The following is a 27,861-nucleotide window of genomic DNA, read 5'->3' on the forward strand; positions in this document are numbered from 1 at the left end:
CCTGTCTTCACTCTCCTCCCTCCAAATCTATTGACTGAGTGTCGCACACGCACCAGGCTCAGAAACAAGAGGGAGGGGTCAACAGAGTGTGTGCCGTGGAGGGACTTCTGCCTGGTTTGGGGGGTCAGCGCACTCCGTGGAGTTGAGAGCTGTGGGACAGGATATCCGTCCTGTCCAGGCGAGTGAGGGAGCGGCGTTCTGGGCAGAGGGACATGTGCAGAGGTCCTGGGGCCACGAGAGAACTACGCTGACCTCGGCCCTGACCTGCAGCTGCAGATGAAGGGCAGGGGAGGGCCATGTGGGCGGGGGCAGGAGGCCCAGGTAGAGCCAGGTCATCACGCCTGTGTCCCCTCGGGGTGCCAGAGCCCAGCTGGGAAGTTGTTCGTTTTAGTTCAGGGAGGAAATGAGGCTGGACCCGAGGGGGCCGAGGAGGGCGGGAATGGAGGGCGAGGACAGACTCCGGAGGTTGGGGAGGGCAGAAAGGACCATCCTGGTGATGCACTGGACAGAGAGGAAGGGCTGTGTGAAGGGGGTCAGGAAAGCTCCCAGTTATATGGTGTGACCATTGCCCAGCCCCGACTGGACTCTGTTATCCTCCTAAGGACTTGGTTCTTTCTAACAGAGAATCTCAGGTCACAGTTGAGTGTGAAACTGTGCTCTCCTAGATTTAGACCTCGGTGTACGTGGCTTGGTTTTATAAAACCATTCTACTCCAGCAGACGGAAGCCGGTGAAACTGTCGGCAAACGCTGCTTGTTTAAAGGTCGGGGAGAATTTATATCCAAAAGCAGAAACTTCCCCCTTTCCCCTCACATTCTAGGGACCAACAGAACATGCCTGTGGTTCTGCAGGAGCCTGCCCCCTGCAGGAGGGGGGACGCCTGTGTCAGTATGTCATGCCCCTTAGTCGGGGGTGGTCCCTGATTCTGAAGGACACCCCGTGACCGTTTCAGATCCCCTTCGCCAAGGACTGTGGGAACAAGGACAAGTGCATCTCGGACGTCGCCCTGGACGTGTCCACGCTGGAGAAGGACCTGCTGATTGTCCGGTCCCACAACGACAAGTTCAACATCAGCCTCACCGTCAGAAACAAAGGGGACAGTGCCTACAACACCAGGACCATGGTGCACTACTCCCCAAACCTGGTTTTCTCGGGGATCGAGGTAACTTTCCGGTTCTTGTTCATTGATTCTCGGAACAATGATTTATTGAACCCCCTTTTCATACCGCTGAGCTGATTTTGTTTTTATCCTCACCCGAGGGCATGTTTATTGATTTGAGAGCAAGAGAGAGAGAGAGAGAGCAGCGATGTGAGAAACATTGATCAGTTGCCTCCTGTAAGCGCCCTGACCAGGATCGCACCTGCAGCCTTTTGGTGTATAAGACACACTCCAACCAACTGAGCCGCCTGGCCAGGGCTGAACTAATTCTCTCCATATATAAAAGGCTAATATGAAAGTGTCCCCTGCAGAGTTCTACCGGGAACTGGGAGTTCGATCGCTCACTATGACATGCGCTGACCACCAGGGGGTGGCAGGGAACATGGTGGGTGACAGCGGTAGCAGCGGGGTGCTGAGAGAGCAAGGGAAGGGTGACATGGGGAGGCAGGACAGAGGGGGAACCACATGGTGGTGGTGCACAGGTGGGCGGGAGGGTGGTGAGGGAAGGAGGAGGTGGGGAGGTGGGGAGGTGGGGAACCTGATCGGCCTTGCTCATCAGCCAGGCCTAGGGACCCTACCCTGCATGAATTTCGTGCACTGGGCCTCTAGTTTTTATTATATTGATTTTATAAGGCGAGAAAGCATTTTGTATAAAATTAGTAGTCTCTACTGATAACAATGCCCACATTTTCTTTAGAGTTTTAGTTTAGATTGATTTTTTAGAGATGGGCGCCCCCTCTGGGGCGCAGTATGAGGAAGGGATCTCCGATGGATCAAAATTCTGTCTCACCGCATCCTCCACGCGCTGAGTCAAGGAAAAAGTAAACATGACAATCAAAGTCAAAACAGCTCACCAGATGCCCGGGAGGGGGTAATGCAGGGCTTGAGCGAAGGAACATTCACCTGCAGAGAATAAGGCCGCATTCCCACTGTCTGTGTAAAGTCCTTCCTGGGTGAGAGAGCTGTGTGAATGCCTGTGCCTCCTCATCATGCCAGAAGTTTTCCAATTATTTTGGCCACGACATATAGCTGCATAGGATGCTGCATCATGAGTCCTCAGCACATCCTTCCAAATGCAAACTTAGCTTTAATTCCCATCTCCGAATGAACCCTCCTGAGTTTAAATGCTGTATGTATTTATGTAAATTCGTCATGAAATGAAATAATAATTTTAGTATTACTCATCTTAAAGCCAGTATAGTTATCTATATATATAAAAGGCTAATATGCAAAGTGTTCCCTCGGGAGTTTGACCGGGAGAACGGGAGTTCGATCACTCGCTATGACATGTGCTAACCACCAGGGGGCAGTATGGAACATGGCAGACCACCAGCGGCAGCAGGGCGCTGAGGGAGTGAGGGAAGGAGGAGGCGGGGAGGCAGGGGAACCTGATGGCAGGCCAGGCCTAGGGACACTACCCGTGCATGAATTTCATGCACCGGGCCTCTAGTTATATATAATACTAAATTCTATCGTCGCCCGGCTGGCACAGCTCAGTGGTTGAGCATCATCCTATGAACCAGGAGGTCACAGTTTGATTCTTGGTCAGGGCACATGCCCTGGTTGTGGGCTCGATCCCCAATAGGGGTTGTGCAGGAGGCACAGCCAATCAATAATTCTCTCTCATCATTGATGTTTCTATCTCTTTCTCCCTCTCCCTTCCTCTCTGAAATCAATAAAAATATATTTTAAAAATTCTAATGTCTAGTTCCTATAAATTATATTTTCACAGATATTTTTCTCCATTTCTTAAGACATCACTTAGTCACATGACTAAGACTGGCTTGAAAACGCGTCCTACATTATAGCCACATATTTTCGGTTAGGAATGTTAGTTATAAATCCAGATGTGCAAAGTTGTGATGGGAAATATTGCTGTGTAGCCCTTGCCTCATTCGTGGCCTCGGTGGAGAGCAGACAGCAATGCACAAAGTCAGTACTTTGTTCACAACACCCGCAATGTGGCAGCTCCTCTTCGGCCACTCCATCCCGGCTCCCTTATTTCATCCTCATTCACCCTTTTGTGCGGAGGAATCACTATAGAGCAGCGATCCTAAAGTAGACAGACCCTTCTCCTCCACATGTTAGCATTTCTGAAGTTGCATTTCACAGTTGATGGTGTGTGGATTAGTCTGTCAGCATATTTTATTCTTATTCTTGGTGTATAAAATAATGATGTCTCATACTTTTTAAAATATATTTTTATTGATTTTAGAGAGGAAGGGAGAGGAAGGGAGAGAGATAGAAACATCAATGCTGAGAGAGAATCATTGATTGGCTGCCTCCTGCATGCCCCCTACTCAGGATGGAGCCTGCAACCCAAGCTTGTGCCCTGACCGGGAATGAAACCATGACCTCCTGGTTCATAGGTCGAAGCTCAACCGCTGAGCCTCGCCGGCCGGGCTGATGTCTCGTATTAAATGGCATTTTATATTTAATGGGATAGAGTATAACTAACCCCACCTGACAGCTGGGAAAATTCTAGAAGACCCAGCCCAAGGATTCCACCTGTGTGTCTGCTCTCATTCTGTTCCCTTCTCTTCCCAGGCGATCCAAAAAGACAGCTGTGAGTCCAACCATAACCTCACGTGTAAGGTGGGCTACCCTTTCCTGCGGAGAGGAGAGATGGTGAGCAGATTGTACCAGTGCATGTGGCAACGGGATGTGAAGAACACGCTCAAAGCCAGATAGATCGTTCCTTCTCATGGTGCCCAGGGTGCTGGCGATGAGGGTCGAGTTCAAATGCTGAGCCCTGGGAATCAAAGGCAATTATGGCACGAGTCAAGCTCAGACACCAAGACAAAATCAGATGTAAGGGGGGACGTGCCTGGTACCACGGAGCTAGAAAGCCGTCATGTTGCAGTGCCGTGTAGCAGGCTTTCCTGACCTGTGGGGGCAGTAATCTTTCCAATGGGGGGTTTAGAACTTTGTACAGAAACGCTGCTGATCTCTCTCCTTTTAATAAAGGCCTCATTGAGATATAATTCATATGCCATACAATTCATACCGTTAAAGTGGACAATTCAATGGATTTTGTATATTCCCAAATTGCAATTGTGCAACCATCACCACAATCCATCTTAGAACATTTTCACACACACACACACACACACACACACACACACCCAAAAAAACCCTGTACACATTACCAGTTGCCACTCTTTTATCCTCAACAGTCCCTCTCCAAACCCTGGACACCCACTAATTTACTTTCCTTCTCTATGAATTTGCCTATTCTGACATCCTATATAATAAAGAGCTAATATGCAAATGGTCATCACACCCTCACACCATCACGCCCTAACAGCTCAGACACTCAGCACTGGGGAGAGAGGAATGGGGACAAGCCAGGCACAAATGAGCTCACGAGAGAGGAATGGGGATCAGCCAGGCTGAGGCCCGGGAGAGGGACAAGCTGCCCCCCTCCCGCCCGCCACGTTCCCTGGCACCAGCGGCTGTGCCTGTGCCTGCAGCCCAGGAGAGGGACAAGCCACCCACCCCGTGGTCCCGGGCACCAGCACCTGCAGCCCAGGAGAGGGACAAGCCGCCTGCTCCGCAGTCCCATGCACCTGCGGCTGTGGCCTGGGTGAAGCTGCCCGCCCACGGTCTCCTGCGGCTGCAGCTGGCCTGGGCAAAGCTGGCCCAGCTCCTGGGTGTCTGCGGCTGGCCAGAGGGAGGGAAGCCCAGGTCCCAGTGCCTGCAACCGGCCAGAGGAGGGAATCCTGGGTTTCGGGTGTGGGCCTGAGACAGAGGCGATTAGGGGCGATCAGGCCAGCAGGGGAGCAGTCAGGGACGATCAGGCTGGTAGGGCAGCAGTTAGAGACGATCAGGCAGGCAGGCAGGCAGAGATGGTTAGGGGCAATTAGGCAGGCAGGCAAGCCAGCGGTTAGGAGCCAGCGGTCCCGGATTGCGAGAGGCAGTCAGACATTCCCCAAGGGTTCTCAGATTGAAGAGGGTGCAGGCTGGGCTGAGGGACCTCCTCCCCCACCCCCTACCGGCTGCGCACGAATTTTGTGCACCGGGCCTCTAGTTTTATATAAATGAAGTCATACAATATGTGGTCTTTTGTGACTGGCTTCTTTCACTTACATAATGTTTTCAAGGTTCATTGATGTATTAGCAGTTCATTCCTTTTTATTTACGAATAATATTCCATTGTTGATGGGCATCGAGGTTGTTGCTACCTTTTGGCCGCTATGAATAATGCTGCTGGGAATAGCTGCGTACAGGTTTTGGTGTGGGCACATGTTTTCGATTCTCTTTGGTGTAAGTCTAGGGATGGAATTGCTGGGTTATATGGCCACTATGTGTAACATTTTGGGGAACTCTGCTGTTGGCATATGTCTTCAAAAAACCTAGCTTTTGGTCTGCCTTTTGGTGTTTATGAAGAATCACGCATTACATAATTCATATGTATGTGCAGGCACGATTTCTAACAGTAAGTTACCTCTATCCGAGTGTCAGCATAACAGCACATTTTCCATTTTTCCTGAGGTGATATTTTAACTATGCAAACTTTTGTAAGCAAAACTCACTGGTTTTTAATAGTTTATTCTAAATTGCCACGTCTTTTATTTGGTTTTCCTTTGTTGTTATTCCTTAAAGATTCAAAACCTTTTTACACTATGAAATTAATGGGACCAAGTATCTTTCCCTCTATTTTACAATACATATGTATAGATAGTTGCTGATATTTGAAGATTTATATCAAAGAGACTTTAATTGTGATCATTTCATAATTACATTGTTTGATTGTGATCTTGTAGACTATGGTAATATAATAAAATAAATAGGCTGTACCTTCATGGTAATGCTTTATGGGTAGTATAAATTATATTTATTAATATCATTATAATAAAGTGTTTAAATTCAATATTGACATGCAAAGCATATTACATTTCATGTTGAAAAGTACATGTACATCATATCTTATTCCATTTTTTGAGATGTGATGAGTTTTTATTTTGAAAGATAATATGTCTTAAGTAACTTCATGATTTGTGTTTAGGTAATATCATTTATGTAACTGGATATTTTAATCAAAGCAAATGCTTTCTTTATCTGGCCCTAAACTAACGTTGTATCTTTTTATTTTATAGGTAACTTTCAAAATATTGTTTCAATTTAACACGACCTATCTCATGGAGAATGTGACCATCCACTTAAGTGCAACAAGGTTGGTGTATGTGTGCGTGTGTGCATGCAGAATAAGGACACTTTTTTTGGTAGAAACAATTTAATCCTCTAACTGGGTCAAAGCATTTGTTTAGCAGAACATGTTGTAATCACATCGCTTATCTCTGCCAACCTGCAGTACATTCATTTACAAGTCCACAGGCTCTGCTAACTTAAACTTTCACTGGCTGCCCATCACGGTCAACTGAGCCCCTGGGCAGGTCTAGTTTCATGGCCCCTTTCGGTAGTTTAATAAATCTCATCCACATCAGTCAGCGCTTCCGAAAGACAGCACGGAAACATAGACTTAAAAAGGGAAAGGGTTACTACGGAAAGGGAAATAGTGGCTTACCTTCCCCCAAGTGTAATCACCCCTTGGACCCGAAGCCCCTGAGATACAATTCTGCCTCTTACTGCTTTATTCCCAAGGAACCACCATGCTGCCTGGCCTCTCATAATCACCACACACATGTAGAGTGAACGAATAAACGACAGAATAAATTAATAGATTAATTCTGGGTGCACGACTCACTTGAACGAAACTAGTATTTATTTGAAATCCACAATGGACAGGATGTTGAATTAGTCCTTGTAGGGATCGCAAAAGTCACTAAGGGCATGAACCTCTCCTCGTGCGCAGATCAGCACAGGAGGCTGAGCCTGGAGTGTGCATTCTGTCACGCAGGGCAGAATGGGACAGACCGTGAGAGAAACAGAAGCCGGTGTGGGAGACTGTTCGGAGGGGGCAGGCGTACCTCCTGGGCAAGGAGAGTCCGGGCTGCCGGGCCAGGGAGCTTGTCCTGGAGAAGGTCCTTAAGGGAAGGGTAGCAGTTCGCAAGCACAGGGGTCCGTGGCGTTTGCTGGGGGGGCGTTTCCGGCCAGATGTGCAGCCCGCGCCCAAGCGCGGAGGGAGGGAGAGCGCCGGGCCCGCGTGGAGGGACAGTGGGAAATCAGTTTAGCACAGATGTACGCCCACATGCGAGCGTGCGCCTGCCATGGGATGGCGAGGGCTGCGTGTCGGCGTGGAGAGGGAGGTGGAGGCGCGGAGCTGCCTCTCAGGGGTGTGTGTGTCTGTCTGCTGTGGGACACGGTGGGCGATGGGGGATTCAGAGCAAAAGCCCTGTCGCACAAGCATGTCTACCCAAGTGGGGGCCGTCACTGCGCCATCACTGGTTCCAACCATTCAGTGCGCTGGGAGCAAGGCAGAGGCAGGGAGGCCCTCAGCGACCATCCGGAGGCCAACGCTAGGCTCCTGTCCGCTGGGGAGGCGTGTGTGACAGTAGTAACAGTGATGAAAGCGGACACTTACATTTCCTGTGTCGAGCACTTCACACTTGTCACTCCTCAGTCATCCGTTACTTAAATACAACCCCCGTTGTGTAGGTGAGCAAACCCAGACGCAGGGAGTCCGTGACTTGCCCACGGTGTGTCCATGCGCAAGAACAGTCCCAGGAAGCCTGGCCCAGAGCCAGCGATGGGAACTGTTCAATCGCTCGCCCGTGCTTTCGTAATATAGGGGATTGTGAGGTGCAGGGATGTGTACGTGTGTGTATGCACCTGTCTGCATGTGTTTACAGAGCATGTCATTGAAATGATAACTAAATCCAAGGGATGAGTAAGCGTTTAACAGAAACTGTGAGCATCGAGGGCTTGCTGTGGAAAGACTGTGAAGTGAAGACCAGAGATTTTAGATTCGCTCTCAGTCGGGTGACACCGGTGGTGTCTCTGTAAGGCCCTCATCTCTGATAAATAAGAATCGTCTGCGAAAAACATAGCAGTTCTGCACCCCAGCTCGGACCTAGGAAGCCCGTATCCCTGGGAGAGAAGCCCAAGACCTTGAATCTAAGAATGGATCCAAGGGCTCCAGTCATTACCCTCCCTGGAGTCTGAGAAGCGGGACGGACCCGTTGTGGCTGTCACCCCGGCTGCTCCGCCGTCACCTCTGCCCCCTCCTCGCCCCACTGAAAACTCGGGGGTTGAGCTCCTCTGTTCTTTTACTCGGGTACCAGCCTGCGCCTCTCTGCCGCACGCTCGGCAGTGCGGGGAAGGGCGTGGGTGCGTGTCTGACGTGCGTGTGTTTTCCAGTGACAGCGAGGAGCCTCCGGAAACCCTCTCCGACAACGAGGCCAGCGTCGCTATCCCCGTCAAGTATGAAGCTGGGCTCCAGTTCTCCAGGTGGGAGTGCGCTGCCTTTTTAACATGCATGTATATTGATTTCAGAGAGGAAGGGAGAGGGAGAGAGAGAGAAACATCAACGATGAGAGAGAATCATGGATCGGCTGCCTCCTGCACGCCCCACACGGGGATCAAGCCCGCAACCCGGGCCTGTGCCCTGACCGGGAATCGAACCGTGACCTCCTGGTTCATAGGTCAGTGCTCACCCACTGAACCACGCCGGCTGGATGCAAACTGCCTTTTTATGTTGATGCCTTTCTACCTACCCAGGGCTTCTGAAAGTGTGGCCATGGCCGCTGGCCAAGGGCATCGGAACGCCTAGTAAGTTACAGAGAGGCAAATGTGCAACCCCCCAACCCCACCCCAGACCTTCTGACTCAGAAACCCTGGGGTGGCCCCAGAAATCTGCTCCAGGGAAGCCTCGTGCGCTCTGAGGTCTGAGAGCCGGCACCTAAACAACCTAAAGCACGAGGTGCCAATGCCACGGGCGGCACGGGAGACCAGTCTCCGGTCTAGCGCAAGGAAGACAGGCCCCTCGCAAAGGCCGGTCCAGAGTCACAGCACAGCTCCTGGCTGCCCTTTTATACTTCTACTAGAGTCCGGTACATGAAATTCATGCACTGGGGAGGGTGTCCCTCAGCCCAGCCTGCACTCTCTCCAATCTGGGACCCCTTGGGGGATGTCCGACTGCCGATTTAGGCCCGATAGGGATTGGGCCTAAACCGGCAGTCAGACATCCCTCTCACAATCCAGGACTGCTGGCTCCCAACTGCTCACCTGCCTTCCTGCCTGATCGCCCCCTAACCCAGCAATTCTCAACCTGTGGGTCACGACCCCTTTGTCGGTTGAACGACCCTGTCACAGGGGTCGCCTAAGACCATCCTGCATATCAGATATTTACATTATGACTCATAACAGTAGCAACATTACAGTTATGAAGTAGCAATGAAAATAATTTTATGGCTCTAAACAGAAGTGCTCCTTAAAATCTGTATTATACTTTATCCTAAGTTCACCAGAGATCATAGAGAAGTTGCATGGAAAAGACTACATTTTTAAGTTTAGCAATAAATGTAGAATTTGAAACAGGGAAAAGGTAACAACTTTTTTCAACCTCCTTAAAAGTCATAAAATACCCAAAATACTGTGTTTTAGCCTCGCTATTCACTAAATGCGAGATCAATGAATTCATGAACAATTTTCATTTGGTAACAATGAGATTTTTATTGGAAACACTATACATTTTTTAGCATTTTAAGGCCATTTAAGTATCAGTGAGTATTGAACTAAAAGTACGTATAATCCTTCTGACGCCCCTCTAAGACTTAATTTTCGGCTTTGGGATAAAAGAGCTTGCCTCTGACTTGAAATCTCTATTAATAAATATTTTTTGTGAGGTTCCCTGATATGAAGAAAGAGAAAGAATGCGGTCAAATAAAAGTTAAACTTTGTGATGTCTTATTTCTCTTCTTCCTATTAACTCCCTCCAGCTCTGCCAGTGAATACCACATTTCAATCACGGCCAACGAGACTGTCCCTGAAGTGATCAATTCCACTGAGGACATTGGGAATGAAATTAATATCTTCTACTTGGTAAGAACTCGCCTTCACATTCGTATTGTAAGGAGTTATTTGCACATTTATAAGTTAAATGGAAGTGTTAACAGACACGCAGAAACATTTTGGTTCACCAGTTTCTATATATCAACATATTTTTATTTATAATTCAGTACTTTAAAATAATTTTCTTCAAATTGATCATTATCTCTGAAGCAGTTTTAAAGACCTACCTCTCCAATTTTCTGATAATAAGACACAATAAATTAGAACGACTTTCTAGAAAAACAAACTATGAAATCAAATAGATACTACCTCCAATATTTACTTTTTTAAAAAGTATGACTGAGTAAAGCACTTTCTAAAAAATAACTGTAACTATTTCAGAAAGCGATTATTTGAAATTATCTTGGTAACATTTCTCTGTACTCAACAAATAAATGTTCATCTCAGTGTGCTCTTTGCTACTCTTCCTATGTATTAGACCATAACTTATGTTCTCACTGACACCTCTTAAAGCAGTGGTCGGCAAACTGCGGCTCGCGAGCCACACGCGGCTCTTTGGCCCCGTGAGTGGGAGAAGGTCACGCTCTGCTTCTCCCGCAGGTCAGGAAAAGCGGGCACTTCCCGATGCCAGAGCTCAGGCTGTCCGTGTCCTTCCCCAACCTGACGGCGGACGGCTTTCCTGTGCTGTACCCACGCCGGTGGGCCTCGTCCGACGTGAGTCCCGGCCCGCGGGTCGTGCCACGCTGCTCCCTTCTCCGTCGTGTTTACAGCTTCCTGTTCTGCGGGCCCCTGTGACGGAGAGCTTTACCAGAGGAGCGTGGGGAGGCACTTGGAACCATTTTAAATACCAGTAACTTCCCCCGTGAGCAGGCGTATTCCTTCCCGGCAGCTGCTGGGGTGACCGATCGCCCTGAACCGGGTGGCTCAGGACAGCAGAAAGGTGTCCCCTCACCACTGGAGGCCTGCCGGGAGCCGGTCCATCCTTGCTGTTTCAAGGGACCTGGCATATATGGCATACTGTGCCTGGGTCTGCCATTGGGGTGTGGGCAGCGCTGGTTCTCTCCGGAGGCCAGAGGGGGGGTACGGCGGGGAGAGGGGGTCCCTCCCTGACTCCTAGATTCTGGCCGCTGCTGCCGACCCTGGCGTCCCTCACCTGTGGCGGCATAACCCAGGCTCTGCCTCGTCTTCCCTTTCCTGTCTCCGCACAAGCACGCTCACCAGTGGGTTGGGAGCCCCCCTGAATCCAGGGCGATCCAGCTGAGATCATTATTCACCCCCTCAGCCATGGACCTATTTCCCAGTGGGTCGCCATCCCAGCGCCCAGGTCTGGGGCTCGGGCGTGTCATCTGGGGTCACTAGCCAATCAGAGAGGGTTTCAGATAACCCATCTTCGACTTGTGCCTGAAATGTTTGTTCCACCTTTAATTTGTTGGAGGTGCTCAAACTAAAAGAGACTTCTTTTTAAATAATATATGTATTTTATTGAGTTCAGAGAGGAAGGGACAGGGAGAGAGAGAGAAACATCAATGATGAGAGAGAACCATTGATCGGGTGCCTCCTGCCCGCCCCCCACTTGGGGATCGAGCCCGAAACCCGGGCACGTGTCCTGGTTCATAGGTCCACACTCACCTGCCAAGTCATACCTGCCGGGCCGGTATCGCATGTTTAAAAATTCTCGCAGCACCCAGCGTGCCGTGGCACCCCGGCTGAGAACCGCTGGCTTATGGGATAGTGAGTTCTACCAGCAGCCAACCGTCCTTTCCTGTTCCATCCTCGCCGCGATCTGTTACAATTCAAAAGTGGCTCAGAAACAGGGGTGCTGCCTGGAGGTGGGTGGAGCATCGCACACGCGCGCGGGTGATAACTGACTGTCGCTCACGGCCCCTTCGTGTCATCGCACGGATGCGTGTCCCTCCGCCAGCTCGCGCCGCCTGTTAAAGCCTGTCTTCCCTCCTAGAACGCGAACTGCCGGCCCAGGGACCTCCAGGACCCTCTCGGCATCAGCGCAGGGAAGAAGACGGTCACGCTCACGTCGGAAGATTTCAAGCGAGGCGCGATGCTGGTAAAGTCGGGAAACCAGACAAGCGCTTCTCCCCCCACCAGCCTCCGCCACCACCGTCCCACTCCCCACGCACGGGCTTGCCCAGAGAGAGAGTCCGTGTGCACTGAAATCATCTGCCACAGACGACTGTCACCCCCGTCTTGCAATGCCGCGAGCACTAATGCTCACGTCTGCCCTCCCGCAGGACTGCAGCACCTGCAGACTCGCCACCATCTCCTGCAGCCTGGCTCCCTCTGACGTGACCCAGGTCAACGTGTCGCTGGTCCTGTGGAAGCCCACATTCCTAAAGGTGAGTGGCCGCGTTGCTCCGTGAAGTGGCCGTGCTGACAGGCGTCCGGGCCCTCCTTAGCGTGTGCAGCGCGGCGGCTTCGTGGAAAGCCCACCAGACGGGCCTTTGAAAGGATGTGGTCCGAGCCCAGCTCTGCTGACCAGCCACTGGGCCTCGCTTTCCTTGCCTCACCTTCCAGGCCTCTTCCAGTGTCTGCGTCTCCCAGCCTCCTCATCCTCGTCCTTTGCCTCTCAGAAGATAAACGCCTTGTAACACCATTTCTTAATAGTGTAGAACTCACTCAGAGTCAAAGGCTTATAGAGAGACAGTGCTTGACATGTTAACAGAGAATAGCGCTAACATGTATGACGCATTCACTGTATTAAATCAGACCATCTCTCTGTCTATAGTGATAGCTAAATAAATAGATAGACACATTTTTTATCATATGTTTATATTTGAAGAACTTTTAAAAAATCTTTATTGTTGAAAGTATTACATATTTTCTCCCCCCCTCCATTGGCCTCCGCTAGCCCACCCCTGTCCCCCACCCTAGGCCTTCACCCCCTTATTGCCTGTGTCCATGGCATATGCATATGAAGTCAAATACATCTGACAGCAAACTGCTTTAGAACTTAGTCCACTGTCTTTTGTAGTATTTGTTTCTCTCTTGGAAGTATTTGGCTCATTATATGAAATTCCCATTTTTGCATTTGGTCATACTAAGTTGCTATTTTTGCAAGTCACAAATTGTCCAGTGTTGGCAATTTGATGTTTAATCCTGAACACACCCCTCTCTGCACCTTGTCATTGGAGCGTAGCTGTCTCACGCCTCGATACGCAAAGGGTGGGCGGGGTTTGGGGCTTGTTTTGCTAAGGGTGCACCTGAACAGAGGTGATGCAGACCACGCTCCCGCTCTCTGACAAGGCTCTGAGTGACGACGTGAGCGCAGGGAGGAAGGGTGGGGACACAGCCATCGCTCGTTACCACCTGTCCCACTGGGATGTTAGCAAAAGCCGTGTCTTTCATCTCTCAGGAGCGGGCTGGGCGGCGAAGGGGGCACCTGGACGGTGGCAGGAGAAGGGTTGCCTCTTGGTGGGGGGGGGGGCCACCGTGCGACATGCAGACGGTGTAGCGTAGAAACGCACGCGCGAAACCGTCACAATCCTTCTAACCAATGTCACCCCCACAAATTTCATTTAAAAATCTGTCATTTGGAAATAAGATCAAACTGACCGAAAGTTGCACCAAAAAAGTGCAGCACCCACACAGGCCCAGCTCTCGGTGCGATGAGCATCACACACATATTGCAAGTGAGTCCTGTTTGCTTTGCAGATGAGTTTTTCCAGCTTGAATCTCACCGTCAGGGCGGAGCTTCGGAGTGAAAATGCGTCGCTGGTGCTCAGCCCCAGCAACCAGCAGAGAGAGGTGAGTGGGCCCCGGGCCTGAAACATCGTCTTCCTGCCCGAGGGGTGACCTGGTGTGTGGCCCTTGCTCAGAGCCCAGCAGTGACTAGTCCCGCCCCAGGGGGCGACAGACACTTTTCCTCCAAACTGTACTTGATCCACCTCACGTGTGAGTCCAGCCTCATTCTTCTTAGTGAGAAGCGGGGGGGGGGGGGGGCCATGGCGTGTGCCGTTAACGCGCCACCTCTGACTCCCCTGCTTCCAACTCTCCCAGCCAGTCGATGTGTTTATTTTCACCGCGGTGACGGATAACGCACCTGTAGCTCCCGCCGGACACTGACATGGAGACCGCACGGCGTCGGAAAGCGGTTCCTGTACAGAGAGGGTCTTCCCCTCTCCGGGAGCACCTGCCATTTCCCAGTTTCCCTCTAGCCACCGGGCACTTGGAGCAGGAAGGGAGCCTTATTCCCGCGCACACACGCGGGCCTGAGCCCTTGGCGACAACGACAGGCCTGAGATGTCCCTCTTGCCCCGTCGCTAAGTGAGGCTGAAGCATTGGCGACAGACGTGGGTCCTTCGGCATCACTCCCTCCCGTCACGGACGGCTGGGCTGTGCCGTGGGGCTATTGCTATCAAGTCGCTTCGGAAGCTGCCTCGTGTTCAGATGTTTTAACATTTCGTGTTTCGAAGTATTCTCTTAAATAACTTAAATGTCAATGACCTCATAAATGTTCGCCTTCCAAGAATGTTTGGGTACAACACATAGAACATATGCATAGAACGTGTGCCTACTGTATACGCAAGTGCTGAGCGGATAGATGCGGGCTTGTCCCCCACACAGGGGAGTCCAGATTTCACAGTGAGCGCCCGCCAAAAAGTGTATTGTGTGCGTTCTATTGGAAAAGTGCACGTTTGATTTCTAAATGTGTTTCGTTAACATTTTTAGGATTAGCTTTCTTTCCCCTCGGCGTTACTTTAAAATCCCCCGTGGCGCTCTTTATTGCACATCTTTCCCTAAAGAAAAACGTCCCTGAATTGTTAGCGTTACAAAGTGGCCATCTTGCAGTCCTGTGACCTGGGAGCAGGCCGGGTCCCGCCCAGGCTTTGATTCGTGTCTGAATCTCGGGGAGTTCTTTGAGCCGCGGTGCCTGTCCCCGCGCCCAGCAGTGACCGGCCGGGCGCCTGAGGTCTGATGGCCGGCCAGTGTGCGGACCCCTCTCCTGCGGGCTTCCCCTCCCCCTCCCTCCTCTCTCTGAGGGAAGCACTAGAGATGGTCCCTGGGAAAGACACATGCAGAAGCTTGAGCTGTTGTTAGTCGCCCATATCCACCCTCGATGTTTTTCTCAGAAACCTAGGGGGTGGGACGGGGCAGAGCAGGGTCGTGGAGGTGGGAGCCACAGGGGGACCTGAGGAGCCGGACCTCGAGCAGCCGCCCTCCCCCAGGTTCACTTCGGTTCAGACCTAACTCACGGGCTCTGACTCGGTCACAGGGAGACACGGTCACAGGGAGACAGGGTCACGGGGAGACACAGTCACTGGGAGACATGGTCACAGGGATGCACGGTCACGGGGAGACAGGGTCACGGGGAGACACGGTGACGGGGAGACACGGTCACAGGGAGACACGGTCACAGGGAGACACAGGCAGGACAATAAAAAGCCCGTTGGAGTGATGGCGTGCTGAGGTCTGTGACCATCTAGAACAGTGATGGCGAACCTATGACACGCATGTCAGAGGTGACATGCAAACTCATTTTTTGGTTGATATTTCTTTGTTAAATGGCATTTAAATATATAAAACAAATATCAAAAATAGAAGTCTTTGTTTTACTATGGTTGCAAAGATCAAAAAATTTCCATATGTGACACGGCACCAGAGTTAAGTGAGGGTCTTTCAAAATGCTGACACGCCGAGCTCAGAAGGTTCGCCATCGCTGGGCCAGAGCGTGCTTCCGTTCTCCCCGAGGTACAGTGCCCTCTGCCTCTGGGCCTGCGGCGTCGCCGACAGTCCAGTCCGCTCTCCGTGCGGCTCTGAAGGACGGGCTTGTCGTTGGGCGACAGTGAATGCGACGCGGTGGAGCTGTGGCGAGATGAGGGCGCTTCCCGTGTGAGCCCAGCGCCTCCCGGGGCGGCCAGGAGCTGAGTACCCTGTGTGGCAGGAAGTGCAGCCGGGGACGCAGGGTGCGGAGACCTGAAAGCTGTCCCCGCGTCCACAACCTGTGCCCCCCCTTCCAGCTCGCGATCCAGGTGTCCAAGGACGGGCTGCCGGGCCGCGTGCCGCTGTGGGTCATCCTGCTGAGCGCCTTCGCCGGCCTGCTGCTGCTGCTGCTGCTCATCCTGGGCCTGTGGAAGGTGAGCCGCCCCCCCCCCGCCCCCCGCCCCTCCCCCCGCCCCCGCCTCCCCGTCCCCGGTGTCCGCACGGCGCCATGCGGTGCCACTGGGCAGTGGAAAACCCTGGAAGCAGGACCGAGGCAAACGAGAAAGAAAAGTGTCTCTCAAACATCCCATTTTTGTAAAAGAAAAAAAAAAAGATCCGAAAATGAAGGATGGTCCCTTTAGAGCAGGCGGGACCTTCTCTCTGCCATGGGCTGGTGGGATGTTCATGACACCCTCCGAGGGCCGTTCAGAATGATCGACTTAAAAATTAGCCTGTCCCACACTTAATGCACTCACCCCGATGCCTTGGCAGGGCCAGGCCAAGCGATTTCTCAGGCGTTATATGGCCAGCGGGCCCGACATTCCCCACCCCTGCTCTAGCGGTTGGGACTATAGGGAACACGTGTGTGTGTGTGTGTGTGTGTGTGTGTGTGTGTGTGTGTGTGACACTGGGCATTTTGCTGAACGTGTACACGTCTTTCATAAGCAGAGAAGAAGGTACACTCTCTTGCAGAGGGAAAGGAAAGGGTGGGCCGCCATGTCCATTTAAGGATATGTATGCAGCGGAATCACGGTTAAGATACGCCTTATCCTAATCACACCCTTCTATGTATCCTAAAAATCAAATGCTCATTTAACGTATAAACAGACATGTTACATGTTATGCCACGGTTTCGTGCCTGCCTGAGAGGTGAGGATTTTAGTAATTAGTGGACAGAAGGGAAATCTTAGAGATTCACAGACTCCTATTTCAAATCCTCTTGTAAAACTGGTAACACCTGTTTTCTGCGGGCAGAGCCCTGTGTTTACCCAGATGTTGTGCTTAAACGGCGGTAGGCAGATTTTTAAAACTCTTAATGTTTCATTTTTAAAGAAGCAGAACTGAGATGATAGCTTTTAAGATAAATTTAATAGAGAATAAAATTCCATAGAAAATTGAATTTAATATTTTCCAAATTTAACATCAACTTGGCATTTACCCGATATTCAACCAATCACATTGTTAAATAGATAAACTATATTAAAAATACGATTGTGGATACATATTCATTTTTCTCCCTCCCCTCCCCCCCCCCCCCCACTATTATTCTGTATTGGGCTCAGGGTACCGCATGGTGGTCAGACCATCCTATTCTTTACAAAGTGCTCCCGGCTCTTCCCTGTCAGAGAGCCGCGCTCTGCGTGTAATACCTGGCGTGGCCACCCGGTGGCGCCCGAGGCCCGGCTCAGCAGTGTCCAGGTGCCACTGGGCACAGAACGCGGCTGCCCGCTCACATGCTCCTGGCAGAGAGCGCCTGCTACCCCCGGCTTCCTCCTCTGGTCCTGTGCGCTCCGCACCGCACGTGCCCGCCCGCATCGCTGTAGGAGGAACTTCTCTGCCCTGTCCCTGGGGAAAGACGATGGCAGCGTGGAGGCAGCGCCAGCTCACTGCGGGGTGCATGTGTCCCAAAATGTTTCCCCGAGCCCTGGAGGTTACTCCTCTGCCTGCACCAGTGATCACAGGGAGGCGCTGTACTAACCCGCGGACAGGTTAACAATGACTTAGTAATAGGATAGCATTTCTTGACATTCCGTATTTCTCCGTAGGTCAATGGGAAAAATGGCCCTCTCAGTTATGTTTAATTATCCGACTGCCCAGAATTGTTAACGTCATAGGAAATCAATTTCTATTCAAGGAGACTGGTATTTATTACTTAAACTCAAGTTATTAATTGTGTTATGTTATGGGTATTCTCTCAACAGATTGGATTCTTCAAAAGACCGCTAAAGAAGAAAATGGAGAAATGAAATATTTTACAAGAGAAAAAATAATTATTCAATGATCTTTCCTCAGGTTTGCCTCAAATATGTGACAAGAAATTTATAAATATAATTAAAGACAGTCACATAAATTTATATAATCCATCAGGGTTAATCACTTGGAAAATGAAGAGATCAAGCAAGATCCAAAAGCAATACCATATATATATATATATTTTATAAAATGATAAAAATATTTTTAAATAATTACTCATTTTTGTTGAGTATTTAAGCAGACAGTGTTTTGAAGATGAAGAGTAACCTGTAGAAATATGTTTATATATGAAATCACCAAAGTATTTAAGAAATGCATAGAAAGATTTTTATGATCATTGAAACATTTACGTTCAGAACATTATAAGTTAAGCTCTTTTTTATTGATGCCTCCTCAATATGCATCAGCATGAAAGCCAGCCTTTGTAAATGCTGAGGAAGAAATTAACCGAAGAAGGTGACGCCCCCGATCCAAGTGGTGGACATTTCCCGGGTGGAGGCGATCGTGGACCGAACGGAATTAAACTGCCGAGAATCGTGCGTTCCGCAGCTTTGTCTTGACTCAGTCCTCGGGAGGCTCCCTTCCCGAAGTGTTTGGACACTCGTGCGATTGCACTGGGACTCCGTCCGTGGATGGGAAATCGAGGAAGGCTTGTTTAACAGCCAGCGCACTGACGGCTCCGTAAGCTTTGACACAACATGCCTCATCCTGACCTTGAGCTCGAAGCTCACATCCTGTCCTACTGAGACCAACAAACAAAATCCCCGAGAGCAGCTTCGTGTCCCGGCAGCGACTCCTCGTGACAGGCCGCGTCGTGCGTGGGACCCGCTGACGTGGACTCTGAGTGGGACGTCGCAGCGGGAACGGCCCCTGAGGACGGGAGAGCCCCCAGGGGAGCCGACAGAGCAGCAGCTCCCCGGCCCGGTCCGGCCGCCCAGCCCCCGGCATGGGTGGGGTGGGGTGGGGTGGGGGGCGCTGGCCTTCGTTTCTGGAGGCGATTTGCCGTCCAAGCCTCGGACCCCGCGGAAGGGGCCTCCCTCCGCCTTGCATGTCACCAGGAGGCCAGGCTTCTGAGCGCGGCCCGAGCAGCACCCACGACTCCAGAAACGCCTTTCGAGGGACCTCGGGTTTGACCCCTCACCCACGGAAAGATGCCACCCGCGGGGGGTGTGGTGGCTCCGGAGGCAGCGTCACGGCGGGGCTCACGCGGCCTGAGCTCCGGCTGCTGCGTGTCCGGGCAACTGGCGACGCGGGCACAGCGGCCCAGGGGGACCCCGCACTGGAGCTGTGCTGGGGCCTCTGCAGCGACCCCCTCTTCCCTCCGACCGGCCGGCACCAGGCCGCACCTGCCGCCATCAGAAGGCCCTGGCTCCGCTTCGCTCCAAATCAGGGAAGGCGTGACAGGCCCTGGGTTCATTTTTTATTTTTAAATATGTTCTTACTGATTTCAGAGAGGAAGGCAGCGGGAGAGAGAGAGAGACATCAGTGATGAGAGAATCACTGACCGGCCGCCTCCTGCACGCCCTGCACCGGGGTCCAGCCCGCACCCCGGGCCTGTGCCCTGCCCGGGAATCAAACCCCGACCTCCGGGTCCATAGGTTGACCCTCAACCACGGAGCCACGCTGGCTGGGCCCTGGCTTTCATTTTTTAAAACTGATTTCTGTGGAATTACCTGAGGACTCGGGGTCAGCGGCCCCATGGACCTCTGCGATCCTGTGGTCAAGGTCAAAGCCAGGCCTCCAGGGAGAGGCAAGGTCATCACAGCCGGGAGAAAGGCTAGGTCTCTCCTGAGCTGGCCTCCACCCGCCGCCTGTGGCTGCAGAGCTGTCCACTTAGGAGTTTCCTCCACCCCCACCCCCACCTCCAGGTATCAAAACCCTTCTCCCTCCCAACACGACTTCCTTTGCTGAGCCAAGCTCGGCCTCTGACTCAGAGTCACCGGCGCACAGTCCTGCGCGCAGCGCCGCCCTGGGCTCAGGCATCCTCAGATAAGCCGGCGGGGAAGGTGGCATTCACACGGCCCCTGAGCCGGGGGTGCGCACTTAGACCACACGCTCTGCACGCAAAGGGAGTGGAGAGGATGGCCTGGGACTCCTGAGAGAGAGAGGAAGGGCTGCTGGCCCGTCACTCACATGTCACTTCTGGGTTTTAAGTAGAATATTTAATGAACCTGATGCCCCATTTCCCAAATATAATCCTTTGTTGAGGTTTATGTGTGTCTCTGTGTGTACGCGTGTTTGTGTGTATGAATACACACGCACAGGCACAGAGTCCATACAAGATACCTCACTAGCAAGCACCAAGTGGCAGTTTACAGAAAAGAAACACAGAAAAGCCACACCAAAAAGAAAGGCTTGCTTCATTTTCGTTAGCGTGTAACGTGAGCATCCAGTTCTGCAACTAAAAATAAGGCCACGGGTCTCCCTCCCAAGTACCTCCTAAAAACATCCTAGCACAGCCCGTGATTCAGAAATAGACTCAACTTTATCATTTAATTTTAAGCTATTTACTAGGAAAAGTAGGTGGAACTTATGCCTGTTTATTAAGTTATTAGCTACGTTCAATTGCGGGATACTTCCTTTTTGAGTTGATTCTTGCTTACCCTGTGAAATGAACTGTGACGTCCCTTTCTTGGCCCAGCCATGGTGTGTTGGTAAATTCTTTAACTCTCTCTCCAAAGGGAAAAACTTTTGCATTTTTGTCCCATTTCCGTGCTCTGAATAGTCCCGCCGTGGCCACTTTCCACTCCCAACAGGACCCTCACCGGCTTGCAAAATCCCCGGAAATGTCTGCCGGCCCCTTCTTGAGGCGAATGACCATGATGGACAGACAGGCAGATAGATATGGAGATTTAACACGTTGTACATACCCACATAGGCAAACACAGTAATTATAGCTCAAACGATGCTTAACCTACTGATCTCAAGCCCAGCAGACACAGTGCTCAGTTCCCCACGCTTCCATGTCAGGGTCTGAACATTAACCAAATGCCCTGGCCTTGCGGGGGAGAGGGGGCGGCTGGAAGCCAGGCGGCGTGAGTGGACGTGAGGCCAGCTCCACGCCCTCAGCGCAGCTCTCCTGCCTCCGCCGAGCGGGGGCGGCAGGGATGGTCCTCCTTCGTCAACATCGACCTTCTCTCCCTCAGCGTGAGCTCCAGGGAGCTGCCGGCCCTCTGTGCTCAGTTGTCTTCCCTGAGCAGGGGCTCCTGGACGATGTAATCTCTGAATGTTTTCTGCTGTCATTGTTCTTGAAATGAAGTTGCGGACGGAGATCTATTTTACAAAATGTGCTGCTCGCTCCACCCTGAGAATTGTGCCTGTAATGACATTGATGTCGACCCTCTCTCTCTCTTATGAAACCAGCGTGTGTCAGGCTCCTTTGTAAAGCATAGATTCGCACCCAGAGCCAGGCCGCTGCCCAGGGCCTGGGAGACACAGGGTGGCGTCGAGGCCGTGAGCAGCGCTGCCCCTTCTCTCAGCATCCTCGCCCCCACCCACGGGCCACCGCCTGCAGCATGAGGAGGCCCCCAGGTCCCACTCTGCTTCACACAGGTCCTCCGTGGGAAGGTCCGCCTCGCCTGCCATCGGCCGCCCCACAGACACGGGTGAGCGGGCAGGGCAGCCGGCGCGGAGCGCGGGGCGCCAGGGGCTGTCACGTTCTTGGTCAAATCAGGAGGCTTCTGGCAGATCCATGTGGAAGACTTCATACCCCAGGCACCTTCCTTCACCTTGAGGTTCCGAGGCCCCGCCCTTGGTCTCCCCCCAGGGAGGTTCCAGGCCGCGGGGAGAGAGTGTCTCCATGGGCTCTGCCGGGAAGCCCACTCCGCGAGGTGATGGCCGAGGGGGTGGCGGACGCGGCTTCAGGCCTCGCCCCTCTGGGCGTCTCAGGACCACAAGCACCGAGCAGAGAGGGAGAGGCAGTGCGCCTTGGAGAGGGGCCGTCCTAGGGGACAGGCCACTGTGGGCTCCCGGCAGCTCTACCGTGCGGGGCTCCCTCAGCACCCAGTCCCCCCCTCACCCAGGAAATAGCCCAGATAACCCGGGACATGCAGAAGGCTCTGCAATGGCCTCACAGCGACGCTGCTTTTACTAAGAGCAGGGCTGGGAGCGGCAGACTCCCCAAGCAAACCCGCCGCAGGGGGGAGCTGGGCACCCCTTCCAGGAGGCGCTGCTCACAGTCGCTCCCAGAGAACCGAGGCCGCCCCACCTGAGCTCCTCAGGGCGGGCCCAGGGCCAGGCCACCTCGGCAGCCGGAGGAGAGAGACGGGGGCCGCTGTCCAAACTGGGAACCTGACGAACAGGTCGGCCTCGCTGAGCCGCCTGTCAACATGGGCCTTGAGCTTAGAAATTGCAAAGAAGAGCCTTTCAGGTCAGCCGTGAGGAAGGCAGAGGAGCTGGCGTAGGCCCTCCGGGCAGCCCTCTGTGCCCCCACACCTGGCCCGGGGGCACGGGGCCTACTGAAGAGAAGGGACCCTCTGCCCCTACAGGGGCCCCGGCTTCCCTCCTGAACCCGCTGGGTGCCTGGACCAGTCCGCACATCACACACGCACGCACACATCACACATGCACATCACACACATACAGACATCACACACATCTCACATGCACATCACACACAGACATCACATACACACGCGCACATCACACACATACAGACATCACACGTGTACATCACACACACACATCACACATGCACATCACACACATCACACACATGCGCACATCACACATACAGACATCACACACACACGCGCGTGCACACGCCCACCTGGCTGAACCCTGGACATTCCGCAGATGTGCACGTGCCTTGGCCTTTCCCCGTCACCACTGAGCTTGGAGTCTCACTCGAGGCTCCCCTGCCTTTTCCTCCCGCGTGGGCTGGAGAATTTCAGTCCCTGAGCCCCAGGCACGGGACCTCTGTGCTGCCCGTGGCCTCTCTCCCCGCTGCCTCCTGTCCGTGGCCCCTCTCCCCGCTGCACCCTGGAGGTGCAGAGGCCAGCCAGCCCTGTGCCCCTGCAGGCCTTGAGGGGTGACGAGCCCCTGCTGAGCCCCAGAATCCCTCCATTACCTGAGACGGTGGAAATCGAGACAGTAACCGAGGGACCAGTGACACTCAGCCCATGGATACGTTTGACTCCAGCCTCGTCCGGGTCACACCTGCGTGAAAGCAGACTCGCGGGAACTGTCGGGGCCCAGGTGGCCGAGGCTGTACTGTGTCCCTTCAGCGGGACCTCACTCACCCTGGGGACGGACGTGAAAGGCCAGCAGCAAAGGCAGGTGTCCTCCCCAGCAGTCCTGCTGACGTCACCAGTCCTCACCCCTCTTTCAGGGCGGAGGGAGGTGGGAGGGGAGGAGGGTGACAGCTCTTCCCTCCCTCCTCGGCCAGCCAAGCAGAGGGGAGCCCCCCCCCCCCGGGAGGGAACGGGGCTCTCAGAGGGAGGGGGCAGAGCCAGGTGCCGGGCGCTGTCCCACCCCAGCACCTTGCCTCCGGGAGAGAGGATAAAGGAGGCGGGAGGAGAGGGCGCTCTGTGACATCCTCCTCCTCCTACAAAGACTAAACTCCCTGAGACCGCCCGTCCCTGCCCCGTCCCTGCCCCAGCGGCACAGGCGCTTCCACCCGAACGGCTGAGTCGGTCCCGCACCAGGCGCTCTGCCCGCCGCGGGGAGCTGCACACACGGGGCTCCAGTGAAACCAGCGCGGGCAGCAGCCTTAGCTCAGCCCCCTTCCCGCTGGGGCCGGTTCCCACGCTTGTCCCAACTCCCGGTGTGTTTCTGAGACGCCGCCCTGGTCAGGACGCGACACCCCGCGCCCCGTCAGCAGGCGAAGGCCGCAGGAGACGCTGTCCGTGTGCCCCTACTGTGCGCTTGTGCAGTCGCTCAGTGTGAAGAACTGAGCCCACTGTGTCAAAGGAGAAGCATTGCATGGAGTAACTACTGCCCCACACGTCGCGTGCACAGCAATAAACTCTGCATGGTCTACCACCGAGAGCTCGCGCTGCTGGTCTTTTAACTATGTTTATATTCATGTTCAGAGCGAGAGGAAGGGAAGGGGATAGAGAGAAGTGAAAGTGGGACATCACCCATGGGCCGCCGCCTGCATGCCCCCTACGGGGGATCGAGCCGGCAACCCGGACATGTGCCCTGACCGGGAATGGAACCAGTGGCTTCTTGGTTCCTGGGTCGGTGCTCAAAGGCTGAGCCCCGGCCGGGCACGATGCGTAGTGTTTTATGTGCCTCAGAGTAAACTGCGCGTTTCTATGAGCCTTTTTATGGGGCAAAGTGACTAGAAGGTGTTTCGATCGCATTCAAGAACAAAGAAGGGCGACCTCTGTAGACTCTAGTCCTTTATTAGGGACCTAATTTAAGCCCGTGTTTTAAAGGAAGTCGGTTAGGGGGTAGCAGTGAGTTAAACGGGTAAAATTAGAACAAGCTGAGCGAGCAGGCGCTTTGCGAATATCCTGCGTGCAACATCCTGTGCGCGGGTTCGAGGCCAGAGGCCCGGTGCTTCTGTGTGATTCTCTCTGACCTTGCGCATCGGCTGTGTGTTTTACGGCAAGTGCACGGGCATCCTGTCTTCTACGTTAAGTAAACAGTGACTCAGAGGAGGATGTGGTCACTGACTCCAAGTTCGCGAATTTTACCCGGGATGAATATTTCCTTCAAGCTGCGGCTTTTTATTTATTAATTTGTTAATTTATTTTAGCTCCTTAGGTGCTCCAGGGGGGCGGCGGTGCATTTAGTCCGTCTCCGGTGTTTCCTGGGCACAGCACATGGCGCTGCGGTCAGCCTTTTGCAAACTCGAGACAAAAACCACAGGGTCCATCTTACCGCACATCTTCTCCTAAAGAGAGCTTTCAGTAATAAATTCTCTGCGGCGGAGTGACCCACAGGACCACACAGTGCGGAACAAAGAAGTACTGAGAAGTCAGAGGAGTTAGGTGCTTTGTCCAAGCTGTAGTCTGAAGAAATAAAGTCATTTCCTAGAGAAGGGCTGGCAGGAGATCTAGGAGATCTGTGCAGTGGGAATAGCACGGGTTCGCCTTGCAGAAGATTCATTCTCAAACTCCGCAGCCGCTGCGTGTGAGCTGTTCTTCCAGCAGAAGCGACGGCGCTCTGAGAGGGGATTTGTGTTTTTGTTGTTGTTTTAGGAGGGGAAAGTATTTTTATTTTTTAATCCTTATTGCTGAAAGTATTGCACAGGCCCCTTACCCTGTTTGCCTGCGCCCAGCCTCCCGGCCCCGCCCGGTGCCTGGGAAGTCCTGCGGCTGCTGTGGTAGGACATCCCAGCGTCTCTTCTTTCTCCGTGAGACATGGAGGTTGCTTCCTGCTTCGCCCTTTGCCCAGGCAGAGAGAGGGGGGCTGGCGGGGGGGCGGGAGGAGAGAGAACCAGGAGGGCCCTGGACCTATTTGCTGTGAAGTAAGCAGCACACGTGGGAGGGCTGAGTCTAGAGCAGCGGTTCCCAACCTTTTCTTGGCCACGCCCCCCTGAGCACCTCTAACATCCGGATGCCCCCCCCCCCGTGACATATGATTCTTATTATTCAAAAAGTGACTCCTATGCACATGGAGGAAACCTAAAAGGCCATGAACTTGGTCTAAACAAGCTGCCAAAGAACATGGCATCCATGAAAGAGAAAATAAAAGAACGAAAGGAAAGTGGGAGTCCTGAGGAAGAAATCACTAAGAAATTGTTAAAATAATAATAATATGAAGTGATAGGAAAAATAGCAAATGAAGTTACAAAACATCATAGAGAACTGAAATGCATGAATATATCACTATATATATATTTTTTCTGTATATGCGGCCCCTGGAACCATGAGAAATGCAAGAACTTCACTGTGAATACTCATTCTCGAATTGCCCCCTTAACCATCAAACTGCCCCCTGTGGGTGTGGGCCCCGCTGGGAACCACTGGGCTAGAGCACAGACAGCGGCAGCCTGGGAGGCGCCTGGAGCTGAGCGCCATGCGGATGGGAGCCAACGACCCTGAGAGGGAAGAGGCGCCTGGAGCCCACCCTCCCCCACTCCGAGCACGTAGAGACCCAGGTGTACACTGAGCTGCCCGGGTGCCCGCCGCCTCCCAAGGACTCCCAGGTCCTGAGATTGGACTTCTGTGTGGACACAGCAGAGCCAGGGCCGTCCTCGCTGAGATGTGCATCTTAAATCAGCGTCGAGGGGGCCTGACCACACACGTTCCGGGAACAAGAGCCCGGGCCTCCCGGCAGCCGGGAGGATGGGGCGGGCATCAGGTCCGGATGGAGGCATCCTGGCCCTGGCCAGAGCCCCAGCAGGTGCTGCCGGGAGTCCTGGCCGGAGTGGATGAGAGCGGCCTTGAGACGCCTCCGGCCGGCCCCGGCCCCCCTCGCTAGCTGCTGTTTGTATCTCTCACCAGCATGTGTGTGACAGGTGTTCATTCAGACGCCTCTCCCAAGTGGTATCCCAAGGGCAGGACTGGGGTGCTGCCCCTGGTGAATAGAGAGGCCACCCGGACTCCCGACCCCGCAGCCAGACTGCGTTCGCGGAGCTGGGGGTGAGCCAGCGGCCCCTCGCCTCTGGGACGCAGTGCCCGGGGCTCTCCCGGTTCACCGCTGGGCCCCGATTTCTTTTCTAGTTTCGTTTCCCTTCACTCTCAGACGTCCCTGCTCCAGGGGCAGCCGAGGGCGCCCTGCTCTCCCTTTCCACCCACTTTCCAGCCTCATTCCCTCCCCGCCCTGGGCGTGCCTGGCTCCGAGGCGGGCCGTTCTGCCAGGACCCCGATGCGTGAGTTTTGGGTGGCGCCTCGGGTCTCGCTTTCTGAGCGGGACACGTCCTCAGGAGTGAAGGCTGTGCGTTCAAAAGAGGGGTTTGTGTTCCACAAGAGCTACCGCCCGGCCGGGGGCCACACGCGTGCCCTGCGCTGGGAGGAGACGGTGGAGGGCCAGCGCCCCTTAAAACCATCAGAAGCAGAGGACTCCCGCGCCCTCCTCCAGGCAGCCCCCACCGGCCGGTTGGCGGTGACGGGTCTGGTGACCACCCCTCATTGCCAGGGAAAGAGGCGGCCTGACTTTCAGCTTCTGCGGGAGAAGGAAGAGGCACGTGGGGGGTGGGGTTGGGCACTGGTCCGTGGTGATGCCACTCCCAGAGCAGCCTGTCAGACGCGCAGCGTGGCCGCTCCCTCCATGAGAGGGTCTCACTGTCCGCACGGGGCTTCCGCCACAGGATCTCTCCGCGCATCGCCAACTCCAACATTCCATGGAAAATGAAGCCTATTTTCCAAGAGGCTGTGGCACATGGTCCGCCTGATGGGCGGTAACGTGACTCTGAGCAGAGCCTCCTGAGACTGGGCTAACATCTAAAGCCCATCACCGCCCATCAGCTTAAACACGCCGGACACTGCTCACCTCTCGGCACCCTGACGGGACGGGCGTTCCTCGGGCATCTGCCGTCCAGCAGCCTCCCTCGGGGCCGAGGCGCAGCCCCACGCCCACAGGGATGCTCTCTGCCAGGCAGCTGGTCTCGGGCGGCCTTTGGAAAACGTGTTCTCAGAGCCGTGAGTTCACCGTGCTGCCTCGCAGGCTCCAGTCTCCCTCTCGTCCTCCCGTTGACACACGACGATGTCACCCTCCTCTGGGCCTACAGCGTCCTCTGTCTCCTCTGCTCCTTCAGGAAGCGCCCCAATCCTGACCGCAGGTGACCCAGCAAATCCCGCCTCCCCAGCCCTCCTCACCCAGGGGAGCGCCCCCTGCTTCCTGAGCTGCAGGTGCCACCGGGGGCGGGGCGGGGCCTGCTGAGGTGAGGGCCACCTTCCTCCTGCACCTTCCTCGCAGCAGAAGCTGGCTGGAGGCATGGGTGGGAATGGACACAGGGTCTCCCCAGAAATGCTGGTGAGGTGCCTGGAC

The 27,861-nt window shown here is 53.6% G+C and overlaps 1 protein-coding gene across 2 annotated transcripts in view; it reads left to right on the top strand.

Annotated features, from left to right (window-relative positions):
- ITGA1 (integrin subunit alpha 1) overlaps positions 1-23,963 on the top strand; it is a 171,260-nt gene extending 147,297 nt beyond the window's left edge. For both annotated transcript variants that reach the window (XM_059695007.1, XM_059695006.1), the window contains 11 exons: positions 952-1,161; positions 3,706-3,786; positions 6,258-6,334; positions 8,419-8,508; positions 9,999-10,101; positions 10,672-10,785; positions 12,029-12,133; positions 12,318-12,422; positions 13,738-13,830; positions 16,044-16,160; positions 17,928-23,963. In XM_059695007.1, coding sequence (XP_059550990.1) covers positions 952-1,161; positions 3,706-3,786; positions 6,258-6,334; positions 8,419-8,508; positions 9,999-10,101; positions 10,672-10,785; positions 12,029-12,133; positions 12,318-12,422; positions 13,738-13,830; positions 16,044-16,160; positions 17,928-17,972 — 1,140 coding nt within the window. In that variant the 3' untranslated portion in view covers positions 17,973-23,963. The remainder of the gene's footprint in view (positions 1-951; positions 1,162-3,705; positions 3,787-6,257; positions 6,335-8,418; positions 8,509-9,998; positions 10,102-10,671; positions 10,786-12,028; positions 12,134-12,317; positions 12,423-13,737; positions 13,831-16,043; positions 16,161-17,927) is intronic.
- Positions 23,964-27,861: the final 3,898 nt, after the last annotated feature.

The sequence above is a fragment of the Myotis daubentonii genome, chromosome 4, assembly GCF_963259705.1.
Source record: "Myotis daubentonii chromosome 4, mMyoDau2.1, whole genome shotgun sequence".
In the NCBI taxonomy this organism is placed as follows: Eukaryota; Metazoa; Chordata; class Mammalia; order Chiroptera; family Vespertilionidae; genus Myotis; species Myotis daubentonii.